This window comes from Anticarsia gemmatalis, chromosome Z (genome assembly GCF_050436995.1).
Source record: "Anticarsia gemmatalis isolate Benzon Research Colony breed Stoneville strain chromosome Z, ilAntGemm2 primary, whole genome shotgun sequence".
Lineage (NCBI taxonomy): Eukaryota > Metazoa > Arthropoda > Insecta > Lepidoptera > Erebidae > Anticarsia > Anticarsia gemmatalis.
The window spans coordinates 16670573-16685897 of record NC_134776.1 but is presented as its reverse complement, the minus strand read 5'-3'; the positions used below and the strand labels follow the sequence as shown (position 1 = coordinate 16685897).

At 34.8% G+C, this 15325-nt stretch overlaps 1 protein-coding gene across 4 annotated transcripts in view; it reads right to left on the bottom strand.

Annotated features, from left to right (window-relative positions):
• Positions 1-15325, bottom strand: part of DIP2 (disco-interacting protein 2) — an 89073-nt gene that overhangs the window by 26565 nt on the left and 47183 nt on the right. The window contains exon 3 of one of the 4 annotated variants that reach the window (XM_076135271.1): positions 5368-5448. The exons of the other annotated variants lie outside the window; for them this stretch is intronic. Within the exon in view, the coding sequence (XP_075991386.1) occupies positions 5368-5448 (81 nt within the window). The remainder of the gene's footprint in view (positions 1-5367; positions 5449-15325) is intronic. 4 annotated transcript variants of the gene reach the window in all.

Here is a 15325-nt window from a genome sequence, read left to right as displayed (position 1 = left end):
TACGGGAGTGAAATCGTATCACGCAGTTCCTAGTTCTAAGCTGTTGCAACACGAGATCTTAGTCTGGCACATACAGTGCACGGAGACGTGGCTTTAAGCCTACAGTTGAATATGTCCGATTTGGGTTACTCTAACAGCGTATCCGTAAGCTGGAGGCTGTGTAATTCCTCTATTGCAAAGGTATGGCAGTATGGCAGGTTTTGATTTTCATTTTACTACTAGTACCAACAAGCGTTGCTGTGTTAAAATAGGTATAAAGTTATGAAGTATTTTAGTCCATTTTAATGGTAAATACATGGTAAAAAAATTCAATAATGTCTTTAAAAAATGTAGTGTAGTAATGTAGAAAACGAACAGAGGACACCTTGAAATACTTATATTACTTGATAAACTGTTTAATATTAAAGATATCTGTTAATGCAATCTACCAACTAATGAGATCTCACTGCCAGCGGCATCACTAAGATACCTGTCGCAAATCACAACAAGGTAATAGCAATTCGCTGGAAACCGCAATCATCCGGCTTATCGATAACCAACATAATCAAATTCCAATGATAGACTGCCGATGGACTGCATTGATGAATAGAATTACTCATTGGAGTTAGTAATATGAAAAGGACTTAGCATAACCACTATACGAGTGGTTTTACATTTCTGCACAAAAATAAATACCTATGATGAGTTTTATTTGTAACGATATGTAGGAACTAAGTATAATTAATAATATATATTTTGATTCACTTAAAATTAAGATTTTTTTATTGAATAATAAAGTAGTAAGTAAGTAAGAAAATAAGGGTATTAATGAAAAAGTAAAATATTTGTAACCGAATCGAAGCGCATTAAAAAGTCCAAAGTGAGATTTACAAAGGCTTTGATTACCCGAATAAACGAATGCGAGTTCTTTGAAACAATTAAGTGCCGTCAACTGAAAACATTTCGTTTATTCAGTAGTCGAAATGTTTCAGAATTTCAGTATGAGTTAATGTTCAACAAATATACGATTTACTGAATTTTCAATAATAGCTTCTGCTAATTGTACAAATGTAAACTCGCATCATTACACTGTATTAAAAATGTTTTATTTTTAAGTCGTTATTCATAAATATTCACATATATCACAGCTGGGTCCAATACAATAGAGCAAAACTTCGAATCGTGACTACTTTGAAGTAAACGCGAAGTTCTAGTCAAGAAATACTCGGCGAGACAATTTCTAGGCTTTGTAAGTGGATGCGCATTTAACTTTTATGAAAGCAGAAAATATTCTTTTTACTAACTTTAATACAAATGATAAAGGAAATAATGTAAAATGCTGTCTCCTACAGCTTTAATAAAAGAGGGAGTTGTAATATTTAAAGTGCCGTGCTGGAAATATTCTAGGCTAATAGTAGCTGTTAATATAGCGCGGTTATGACCGATCATGAGGATTGATTTATGTTGTTTTCGCACAATAGGCAACGATGAGAATTCATATTAACCTTGTATCTTGGATAATATATACATTAAACTACGCTAATTGTATAATGAATAAACATGTATAATTAGGGTAGTCGTGAATGTGCAATAATGTAACACGTTTTGTAGCGTATAATAAATTAAAATAACCTGATTAATCAGCATTTTATAAGAAAACTAGCTGACCCGGCAAACGTTGTTTTGCCATATAAATTTACCAGAAAAATAGATGTTGGCCGATTCTCAGACCTACTCAATATGCTCACAAAATTTAATGAGAATCGATCGAGCCGTTTCGGAGGAGTACGGCAACTAACATTGTGACATGGAAATTTGTATATAAGATATGACAACGTCAACCTAGCTATTAAACTAAAGATATTTTCGAGCGGCGATTGGTTTCGGTGCAGATCCAGTCGTGGTTAGTTTCTACAAATTCCGACTAGCCTTCGAATTTCTATCTCGTCAAGTGGAATTTGCGTAATCTGTAACAAGTAGCAATTGCGACCGCTACTAATAATTCAAAATATCGTAAGCTATATTTTAGCTGTAATGATTTGAGCATTACATTCACAATGCATTTAATAACATTTCAACGCATTAATATAGCTTTTGAAAATGTTTGAAATAGTTATAAGTTGAAATTAACTCATTGAGTATTTTTTAAGTGTATCGTTATAAATCTAGGATGCCCGAAAAATGGACCCTTACGATACAATAAAAATTCAATTGATAATTCAGTTGTCTGCTGGCACTGCAGCCTATCACTGTGTTGTATAAAAATAGACTACACGTAGCATGTCATTCATAATTTTCACTGTGGTCGCGAAACACCAACGAAGTGGCATAAATGGTTTAGCGAATTGGACAGTCGCAACAGAGGCACTTACAGACAAGTCAATCATAGTCACTGGCTAACAGAATATACACCTATCTATATTTGCAATGACTAGTTTCTACAAAGTATAATTTTAATTTATCTCTTTACAATCATGTATAACTATGGCATAGGGCGCGTTGATTGTTACCCGACTTATTTGCACAAGCTTTTCTTTATAGTACCTAATGTTACTTATTATAATCAAATAGCTTTTAAAAAACAGGGAAAGACTAAAATTGTCTTAGATAGCAGGCGTTAGATATGAAATTAAGTCATTGAACTCTACTAATCCATTATCTTACAAATACAACATAGGCGATGGAAAATGTTTGAATGTAGAAAAAGTCACGATCTAAAGCTACAGTGTGGTTACAAAATGAAAACACAACAGTCATAACATGTGTTCCGCAGCTGCATTTCGATAGGCGGGTGTTGCGGACTCTTGAATAATGGATGCAAGTTATGAGCCTCGACAATAGAGTAAGTAAGATAGAGCTGCATATTCGTAGAACTAGCGGCGTGTTTTTACTTACAAGTAACGGTGGCTTGTGAAAATTAACAATCATGTAAGCAAACAAAAGGAAACCACAATATTACGCACTTTTTTTTACCCGTACTCAATATTTTGCCAGACAATTGATTTTAATACTACTTATATTATTATAAGTCTAATTTATAAAAGCTAGATTTTTCATTATACGAACTTTACATAATAAAACTGTTAAATGTTGTTGTATAAATGAGTGTTGCATAACTATTGGTTACGAGGTAAAACCTAAAGCGTGTTCGGATAAATAAGGGAGTAAGACTTATCAGGCGAAATTCGAGCTGCTTAACTGGTCTGCTAAGTTATTACTGGTTACGAAGTTGAAACGAAAGTTTTATTGATTTAAATGACGAATGTTATAAAACCGTCGGATCCTAATTTATGTTACGTTTTTATATTTTTAGTCGGCACCACCGCCGCTGTCCAATTTGTGCCACTTCAGGTTACTTAGGCTGCCACGTCGATGCATGCATTTTTAAGGTCGTCTTCAAAATAATTGTATAGACACTTGGGAAGCCGTCCAGTAAGTGCAGATTCAGAAAATTTCGCTCAAGTTTACTCTTTAAAAATGAACACATACCGTCTATGTAGTTTCGCACGCGAATTTGAAGATGATCGCGAGGAAACTTCGTATTTGTTCATTCGTATTATAATATCCTCCATAAGTGTCTTACTATGTAGAATCTGTTTAATAGTGAATTTGAGACAATTGTGTGAATATACTTAATTAATTATAATATACTTAATCCGACAGTTATAAAATAATAAAGGTATCGCACCTTTTCAACATCAAAATATCGTCAGCGAACTGCGAATATTTCAAGCAAATTTCATCGACGACAGTCGATTAGGCGGAGATAATTTTGGCTAAAACGGGTATCCCATTAATTCGTTCGATAGAATATGCTGCCAGGTATTTCGAAATTTACCTTGCTATTTGCGACGATATCAATATACGAACATAGAAAATTATAACACCCTACTAAGTAAGTAAGTATTACAGCACTATTTTGTAAGATTGTCTTTAAAAATATGTATATCATATTAAGTTTTTTAGGATTTGTTTCAATAAACAATCACACTAATGACGATCGTGACCTAACTGATAACAATCTACCGACAAATGCAATTCAACATTTCTTTAACACACACTCATCGTAAGCTTTCTTACTTCTTGACAGTAATGAATCACGGTAGGCGTGGTGATGACGTCAGCGGGCTGACACCTACATTCGTGCTCAATCCATGATACACAATGTTCACATCATAACTAGAAGCACAAAGGTTACATGGTGTAGGAAGAATCATATTCATGTCTATTGAAAGATCCTATCGTAAGCATGTTTTCCTCCACCGTACAAGGGTATTAAAGCTTTATTCAATTTGTAGACGGTAAGTATCGAGGAATTTTACTGAGCATTCACGTACAAATTTAAATGCTACTTATTTCTTTCAGCTGTTTGGTACTTTTCTCATATTTAAGTAAGAAAATCATTTATATTTTTATTTAGACAGCGATTACGTTGACTCACGATGACGTTTTACTTATACAAGGCGTGGTGGCAGAGATGAAGAGTTTACAACGATACTTTAAGTTGTTTTTTGGGCACTTCGAAAAGATCTCCACATAATAATAATAATATTTAATTTCAAAAATATCACACATCATTTCCTTTTTACGCGTGCCTTGGATTTTGGTAAAAACATCAATAATATATGTATGTAAACAATATTATACATGTAAATAGAAAGTCAGTGAACCAGTCGCACCGGTTATTAAGCCCGTGTCTTTGCGACTAGGTTATAATGATATTAGCCGATGGTAATTCCTATACGAACCTGAGCGTATTAAGTAACAACACAAATTGTTACATAAATAACAGACATAACTGGGCCACGTTACGAAATTGTTCGATAGATTTTAACCCAGCATTCCTAAGCCGCATTACAATTCGACAATATCACACCAAATTAAAATATAACACCAAATTAGATATGAAAAAGTAAAATAAGTATCAGAATATTTTAGTGGACAGTAGAAAGAGAGTTTATAAATAACAATAATATATATAAAATAGTATTACAATACAAAGAATAGTAAGATACTACACTATCCAAACCAGTAGAACAGTACATATAATTTGCAGACTTGAAGACTTAATGCAGTTGATGATTGATCCTATACCAACCCAATTAAAATACATCAAGAATGATATCACACCAATAGGGCTACCAACTAAATTATTTACAATATTGTTACTAATCACTTTTTCAAATTGTTGACAAAACTTATCAAAAATTATAAACTTATTGGCGTTGGTCTTACGTAAACCTGGTATGTGCTGGTTAAACGATACAATTACAATCAGTTTTGTTGTGAATAGGTATATGTGGTATTAAAGGTTGGCAGCCCTACTTAACACCATGGTCGACGCGTCTACGAACAGAGCGTAAGGTTCTTTATAATGTAGTGACTCACCCGAATGGTAGCGGCTCTCGTTCCGCGTTAACCGCCTGTTGGTCCTGCCAGGCGGCGAGCGGAGCGCCGCGGCCGATCTCACTGCGACCCGATAAAGAACCACACGTACACGTAACAGCACACACGCTCACTCCACACTTACACGACCGCCATTTTTATTTTGAATTTGGAACCGAATGTGCGCCCCAAATTACGGGATTTGCAGTACCTTTTAATACGAATGAGAACGCGTAATCTGTGTAGAGTCGATTCCAAACTCATAATAACTGTTAATATCACTCTAACTTGAGTTCTAATAACACTGATTAACTAATAGCCTTAATATTTAATTGTTTACTAATGTTATTGTGCCTTTCCGCGAAATAATTCATACTAAACATAAACATGTAGGATATCTTTCCAAAATAATAACTAATCCTTTTTACTAGGAAGTTTTTAAAACAGTGTGACTAGTGATTATAAACATGAGGTTATTTTACAACTAATGCAAATACACACATTAAGTTGATGTTACCTCATGTGAGTTTCTAAGCGAGAGACAATATAATACTATATTTTAATACGGACGTAGCAATTGGTGTAAGTTCTTGTCTTAATATTCGAACGTATTGTAGAAACAATTAAGGGTATTTGTTATTATGCCATCACGCAATTACAACCACAATTTACCTGTTGGTACAATCAATTTATTGAAGAAATATATTTCACATTTTCTTTATCAAGTAAAAGTCAAGAATCGTTTTTAACATTCATTTAATTCTCCATTTCGGCCCTTTGTCAAATCGATTAACTAATTAATTTGATAGTTTGTGTGTAAGGGGTCATTTACTACAAAAGAACCTACAGCTAACACGTCGATCAAATTTCAGTTATACTTCAGCAACTTCATTAGGTTTTATTTCGTAGTATCACCCTATACCAAGAATTTTTCATATTTGATCCCTGATGTATCAGAAATGTTTGAAAGAAATATTTTATTTTTAAAAATTCACGCATTGTGCATCACGTAACTGATAAAATAATTTAAATCGTGTTACTTTAATATACAAGTCTATCATTCGCATAATCCGGGATGATCCGATGATGTTCACTGACAGTAGTAGGTACTCACAATATTATAACATTATAGTCAAAAAAGAAGTTCTATTCAAATAAAAAAATATATAGGCACATATGCTGGTTGAAAATGAAATTCGATACCGGCATGGTAAAAAAATAAATACTATTTTTCGTTTTTCTTTTTTATACGTATTGACATTTGTGAAAAAAAAAACATTTATCGTCGTGTCATTAATATCCTGATTGAAAATATGAGCAAATTAAAGAAACCGGAGATTAAAGTGGATGTTGAGCATCTAGATTCTGACATCATAGACGAACATCTTCGTAACTCAACTGTCGTGTTGCACGACATTCTAAAGGATTCGGAGGAGGTCGAGAACTTACCAACTGAAACCGAGGACGGACACGTGTGCCAACAATGCGGTAAAATTTACAAAACTATGAGCACTCTGCAAACTCATTACCTTCTCATGCATCCTAAAAACGAACTGGAAGTGCAATGCATGTCGTGTGACAAGAAGTACCCCTCGTTGCTAAGCTTGCAGAAGCACATACGCTACATGCATCGTTACGAGCATCGCTGTAAGGCTTGCTACAGAACGTTCGCAAACGCTGAGCTACTGTTAGCTCATGGAAAAGGGTGCAGTAAGAGAGAGACGCCTTGTTCCCAATGTGGCAAGGTGTTTGATTCGGAGCTAGCACTGAAGAACCACGTTAAATATAAGCATCCCGAAAAGGAAAATCATAGGTGTGAGGTCTGTCGGCGTTCTTTTACGACTCATCGCCGGCTAATGAATCACAACGCGACCATACACCCGCCTGGTGCGACTGATTGCAGCAGGTGTGACAAGTCGTTCAACTCAACCACTGGCCTGCAAAGTCATATATTGTACAGGCACACTGAAGATGGAGCTAAGTGTTTCCACTGCCACAAAGTTTTCGCCAGAAAAGCCGGTTTAGACAAGCATTTGGCTAAGAATCATTTCTACCCCTCAGTGAATTCAGACTGTATCTTAGGCAGTACATCAAACAATTTTTAATATTAATTGTTACTGTAATTGCTTTGGTTTTAAAATAAAGTTGCATTAATCTTATTTGAGTGTTTAATTGATTTGAAATGATGTTACAATATAATCAGATGTATTTCGTTACGTTGAGTTTTGAGGTCGAGTTAATAAATAGCGTATAAAATCTGTAGTTGGTATGATGTTGATTATGTTATCACAGTGTATCAGCGCGTGCGGCAATTGTCGTAGTCGTGAGGCGTGAAGTGCACGGCTGGCCAACCGTGACGCCGCAAAGGTCGCCTAAATAAAATATTAATATCCGTCACGCCGTAGGAGTGTCCGATACTCCAATAGACAAACATATAGTCACAAAAAATTTCACGATGCTTAAATGTGCATGTCTGTTTGTTGAACATGGATTAAAGATAACTTTGAACTGTAGCGCTAAGTGCTTAGTTGGTAGGTTTACCAACACGTACACTCCTCGTATTAGCCTAAAAGCTAGTGTTCTACATGCAGTTGTGTCAGACTAAAACACAACAGACAAACGGTTGTTAAGGATAACAGTAACATTATTGGTTGTATTTAGAAAGATTTGTTTATATCGACTAAATGGTGATAAATACTGACTTGTTCATCAGACTACAATTATAAAAGCTAAAATTTGTAAGGAACAATCGTTAGATTTTCACGCAGAAATTAATAGGCCGTAAAAATAATTCAATGCGTACGAACGAAGTCGCGGGTATTCGGTTTAAAAAAAAATACAAATATATCGAGAAAAGTTTAGCATAGCTTTTTTTATAATAACATATGAGAAAAAGGCGTGATGTATAGTATTTATAGGTATCCTATGAATTTAATATACGAGTATTAAAAACCGTCGGCGCGGCGGCGTCGCTTTAAACACTTTCCATGATCATCAATTAACTCATACCTTTTAATTTCGCTACGGTTGGATGCTTGTGGATTTCGCACGACCGTATCAGATATATCTTCTCTGACATTAATCCCAAACAATTAAAATTGACACTCGTCTCATAAATATTCTGACTTCGGGAGATATTTCTACGTTCTTCGCTAGTGTAAACACGAAACAACAACAGCTCGAAATTTAGAAATTACGATTCATGTGCAACTCTAGCGTAGAAAGGAGTCACATAGTATTAACAACATGGGAGCAAGTTAGTCGTACAGCTAAAAACAGCACAGGTGAATTTTTTAAAAGATTTCGGAATTGTCTGAATCCTGACTTTACTTCATACCCAGTTTTTCATTACGTATCTAGTGTATGATACGTTTCACAAATTGTTCTATACTGATACTGAATTACTGTTATAATAATTAAAGTACTTTTACGAATGTTATTTACAGAAATCGGGAAATTCTGATAAGTATGTGGAGAAAACGCGGACTGCACAATAAACATTATGATTTATGTAATTAACGTTTTACAGTACGTTAATTTAGTCAATAATGTCCAGTATTATAACTACCTTTACTCCTTTTCGTTAAGAAGGCGGAGCACGCCCACCTGTTTTGTGGTATGTCATTCGCTTTTAGGAGGAAATTACAGAAGAGTACCCTTATTACCCATACACACACTATCATTAATGTGCACAATAATAAAAAATCGTCTCATATTTTGAACATTCATTTTAGTATTCACAATTTATTGAAGTAAAACCGCGCTAATTTTCTGTACCTACTTTTCAACTTTTATATACTGGTACACGTATTTATGTGCGTAAAAATTCTTATTCAATACAGAATTAATACAGTATATTCTTTATTATTCACAGTATAATTGAATAGGTATATGTTTTTTAAAATGTTAGACAATACAACTTTGATTATACGAAAACTCATAAATACATAAATTAATAATTACTACAAGTTTTCATTTAGTGAGGTCCGTCAGTCTAATTGATACATAATTCAATTGATCGTAGCCTGATTTAAATTAATTGCTTAAGTATTGCGAAAGATAATTGTATTAAATAGGTCCTGCGTACATTTCGACGCAGACCCAATTGACCTCGCGATCTCTATTGACTGAGTACAACGACCACTGACATAGCTTCCTTTAATATAATAACTCAGATGTACGATTGTAAACTAATACGACCGTGAAGGAAATGGTTACTATTGGTTATTGATAATTATTATAAGGTACTAAATTTATCGATACTTTATCAGAAAAATAAAAGTTTTACTGTACCTAAATGTACGTTCTATTACCAGGATTTTTCACAGTGGACTGTTTCAACATATCGAGACGGTCGTAGACGACGTGGAGACGTATTGATGGACCGTACAATCGCAATTGCGGCTATTCTCTCTGTTTGGTCGAACAATCGTAAGGACGTCGCTCTCGCTCCCGGTCGATCACGCATTTATTTATAGAAACTTTTTTAAAATGTACGCTCACTCTGTAATTCTACTCCGCGCCTGATCGAGTGTTTCCAACACGCAGGACGAAGTACTTTAACATTTAATGACACGATATTTCAACAGTAGAAAATTTTCCCTTACTGTGCTTAAGAAAAGGTTTGCATATTGCTTTATATAGACATAATGTAGGAGTTGTTATATAATGAAAATTACGTAATTTCTAGTAATTTACATTAAGAGGTTTGCCTACACAGTTAAGTCTTATCAGCAGTCGAAACAAGACCGGGAATTCTTAGAACTCTGTAAAAGATGCTGTCTGCAAATGTTAAAATTATTATAACATACAATGTTAATATCAAGTGTATAGATACCGATGCTGTTCTTTGGTTTATTTAGTAGGAAATTTAGTTAGATGATAAGGTCACCAAGATAGAGTGGGAATACCCACACACCAATCATATTTTCCATGATGCCGAAGGTACCTCAAGAGGCAAGTAAGTGTAGATGTCTGCGCTGACTATTGAATTAAATAGTGAAGGAGTTTTGATAGCTATCTTGACTTGCACTACGTTGAGAACCTGGTGATTTTGCATAGTGAACCTGAATGAAATATACAAATATATGTTTCTGCCTGATTTATTACAAATAATATATAAAGGGAGAATTTTCCCGAGTTTATGAACTACAACACTAATTGATATCTCAATCACGGTATATTAGTAACAGTTTCAATAACACTCACTCAACCGTGAACGCATAACCGCGGTAAAGATGGGGCGAATAATTTGATGAATATATTACATGACTTGTATCAAGCTTCAGGTCACATAACTTGCTCAAGTTAATTTCAAGTAAACATTATAATATTTACATTCAAAATAATTAGTGTTAAATACTGTTTTCAACAGGCAGATAAGAAGTTTTCTTTCAACATCGACATAAGTTTTGTAAAATATTTGGAAATTTATTTAACTTCACAGTGCCATTAATATTCAGTATGAAAAAGAAAATTAGTTTAGTTGAAAGTTTCATCACCGACGCATTGTTGGTAGAGTGCCGAGCAAATAATTTTGTTAGTCCCAGTCACTGGCTGACTGCGTTCCGCAATAGCATTACGCGATACGTAAAGATCAGTTATTTGATTTATTCACAGTTACTGCTAACGAAGTGCAAACAATAACACATTTTTATTATATTATAGCACTGAAATTTACTGTGAGTTTAAATATTCAATTCTATTATGCAAAAATTTGGCATACAACACGAAAACTACAATGTGCGGTACGCAAAAAGTTTTGAAGGCTCGTCTGTTTGACAATGATTTTTTGTGAAGGATTTTCTTTTATTAAAAAGCGTTACTTTACGATTTCTCGCCAGTTTCAGAAGTTTTTTTTTATGTCATATACTAAACATGTAACAATGTTAGTACTAGCATTGTACACGTTCCGGGTATATGACTACGGTACACAGCACATTTTGCACAGGCATAGTTAGTAACAGAGTATCACAACTAGCGTGTATACATCTCTGCAATCTGCCACAACAATACGTAGGTAATCACTGTTTACATCCAGCTGCAATTTGAGCCACGCGAACACTCATGACTTGATGCAATTACTAGATGGTGTCACGGCGGTTATTCCTACAAATTAAACACGCCGTGTAATACAAACTTATGTTTACAGGAAAAAGATATCAGTAAGTGTGTGGCTGGATAATCATTCAATCTTGTTAAGAAGTCAATTCCGATGAATGAACATAGTTTGATTTGTTCCGAGCAAAGCTTTACTTAGTCCTTTATTGGAACTATTAAGATCTTGTTCAGTCTGTGATTTGTGCTCCTGTTCTTTCCCTGTTTACTTTATGCATATCAGCTCGATATAATATATAGGCTGCTGCTCGGACGCTATCGTTTGCATTCATCATCGCCTCCGCAGACAGGTGTCTGGCACACCAACAGAAGGAGCAAGTATTTTAGTTAGTTATTTTATCTACTTGTAAATAGATTCGCAATTTAATGATCCCAGGTAATAAAAATAATCTGCAGAACGGGAACAAATGCGAAGTAAAACAATAACTATATCTGTCAAGAATGGTAATATAAAAGTGGCTTTAACGTGACACTCACTATATTAGTAATTGAGGACAGGCAACTAACGAAGGAGGTATCCTCTCGTGTGAATTAATTATTATCGCTAGCCTGGGTAGTTCCGGCTTGTTTCTTGGGAATGGAGATATTTTATGTAATGGTCCCACAGTTACACGTGTTATACGCGCTTACTGCGGAATATTTAACTTAAAGCCTGTATTTAATTATTTACTGATAATTTTAGAAGATTATAAGATATCTATATTTTTGGTTCCATAAAATGAGTAATATGAGATACATAGCTTTTCTTTTTTACAGTATTGGCTTGTTCTGGATGTAGGCGTTGTAAAAAAAATCGTGTAAACGTGTGTGTGACGTGCTATTCGATGTGCGCTGGCTCTCACGAGTAATTAATAAACATATTCGAGACTTAATCAAACTAATGGAGACGGCGTCATTCATCAACAACCCAGTGGGTCTCGAACATTGAATAGAGCATTCAGTTTCAACGTCCGAAAATTGTTCCTAGTTCGTCCACTTCGTCCTGTGACGAACTTTATAACATGAAAAGCTCGTAGCCGAATTAAATTTGCACGGAACTCGACGAGTACAGGAAATTTCCAACGTTATATTAAATTTTAAAGCGTAAATATGACTTAGCTTTGAGAATTAAAACACAACGGGGTTTTATTAATAGCCGTTTAAGTGTGATAATGCCCGCTTCCACGTATTTTATACTTTATATAGTTTATAATCGGGTTGAATACGGCTACTGGAGAAATAACACATTACACGTACTAGCTGAGAACGAATTATACCGTGGTTAAAATATGTTTAATTCTTAATTTACCAAAACATCAACAACTTATCCGTATAAATAAAATTGCTACTATTTGCTTATTTTTTATTTTCGCAGCAAACTGTAGCCTTTTTGTGTTTCGGTTACCGTGACGAGAAGTCACACTGTACAGTGTACCTGCATTGACACTTGACGTGACGTGTGACGTACCCTTTCCCTACATAACCGTGCATACACGTTAGAATTGGTCTTCGTCGCACGCCCGTGTTGCAAATAGCTGTGAAACTGATATGTCAGCGCCGTCTATAGCGTTTCTAAACGTGTGCACAGGCTAGTTGACAACTTGATTGACTCGTGAATTTTCTCCTTCCCACCATATTTTGAGTTTAAAAAGTGAGGAGCAGAAAACCGGTCAGCATTGTTCAGAGGTTCTGCTTCTAGTTATTATATCTCTGTGATCAACTAACATATTAAAAGTTCAATTACCATGATTTTAAGACAGAAAACTTACACAAAATGGAAGTATACAGATTATATGTGTAGATTTCTGTGATAGATTGAGATATAATAACAATAAGTACAATTTGATGTTGCGTCAATTTAATGCCGCTGCGGACGTATCTGACATAAAGCAGTTTAACTCTGTCAATGCAACAAACTCTTGGTAAATGAATGTTATAGGAAACAATAATAGTAATAACTATGGGTATACGGTACGGTAAACGGTAGCCACACCTGCAAAACCGAAGTGGCACGGAAGCGCAAACGACCACACTTCTGCATGTGTCGCCTGTCGGTCACGCAAGTGTGAATACAAAAATATTACACATGTGCAGTGCTGTCCCGTATGACAGTTCGGAACATAACTAGCCCATTATTGTAACAGGGTACTAACGCTCTCACGCCGTTAAAATAAGCAACATAAGAAGCTTGCGCAAACATTGGATTGAAATTTAACTGTATTTAGGTAGTTCATAGTTGGAAGACTGATAGTTCATCAAAAATCTATAACTTTGATGTGATTGGCGTATGGCGCTCCTGTAATATGTACGTACCTAAATGAGTAAAATGCTCGGATACGCATATACATACATTTATCCCATTAACACTGCATAAACATGTGTCAACAACCGCAAAAATTAATTTTTGAATAAATTATATTGATAATTTGTAATTATTATTTATTTTTACGCGCATTGTTAATATTTTTACTTCCAAATGAAAATGCAGTTCATAATTTTATTCTCAAAAGCATTGGACGTTTATGTCATGGAAATAAATTCAACCGCAATGTTTCAATTCATCACGGATGATATATTCACCAACAAAAATTAATTAATTGTATTTGTCACATGCGAAATATATGAAATGTTGAATCGAATGCCTTTAAAATAATAAATAAATTTATAATTGAACGGCACATCTGTCTCGTGTTTTTTAAATGAACTTATAACTTTTCAAATCGTTACCAAAAAAATATTAAACATATTTCTTCCACCTTAGTTTATAAAAACATCTTAAACAAAATACCTAAACTTCCAAATTTCATGGAATAAAAAAGAACTAGGAATATGACGAAAAAGAAAAGTAGATACGTTTCTTTTCCACGTTTTTTGCTACCGTCAATGGATCCTGCCGGTCGGGATCGTAGGAAGAGCGACAGAAAGACAGTTCGTCGATATGTAGCGCCTTGGATAAATCGTTCTCTAAACAAAGCTCCGTTTATTTACTGGATTATACTTTGTTCAACGGACCAAAGAAGTTATCTCGGAAATTACTTTACAGACGTGCAAGCTTCTATGCGACGTCTGCTATATTTGCTGTAATTTCGTCTGGAATATAAATAATTTTCTAGCTTATTTTTGCTCACTATTAAGTAACAACCGCGAAATGTAGTCGCGGTTGTTACTTAATAGTGAGCATCGCCATCGAAAACTCTCGTATCGTCTACAAACATCTAGACACGGGGCTAGACATGCCTGTGTGTTTTGCTTCATAGAGAAATAAACATGCATATTTAAATCAACAATAGAAAGAATGCAATAGCATTTATAAATATAAACAATTGTAAATAGTTATAGCTGTTTATGATTCTGTTTTGTACTAATCAATATATGGGAGCACAATATGGAGTGCATACTAATTGTACTTAATATAGGTATTTTTATTCATTAGGTACCTCTTTAAATTAATAATTTAACCACCCGTGAAATAAATGAGATAATTTTAGCTACGAAAAACAAACTCGCGTCAAAGCGAGCACATCTGTCGATCCTTAAAAAACGGCAAGGTCGCCACCTGCATTGTTCTATTACTGCGGCAAACCGTGCCAATTCTAAACTGTGTAACAAACAAATTGTACACGCGTTCATCGCAGCCCAACGCGTCGCGGCGCCGACCGGTGGCGGGCATCGTGTTTACTTTACTTACACCGACCACCGAAACTACGTTATGTACATACATGTGTACCTTTATGTGTAGATTCAACGAACAAAAAAAACGAAAAAGAGTACTAGGTATTTCCTTTTAGTTCAAAAATTCCATCCGATTAAGTTCTCTGTTTTGCCCAAATAAGATTATGACGTATAAGAAATCGGAAGTCTGGCA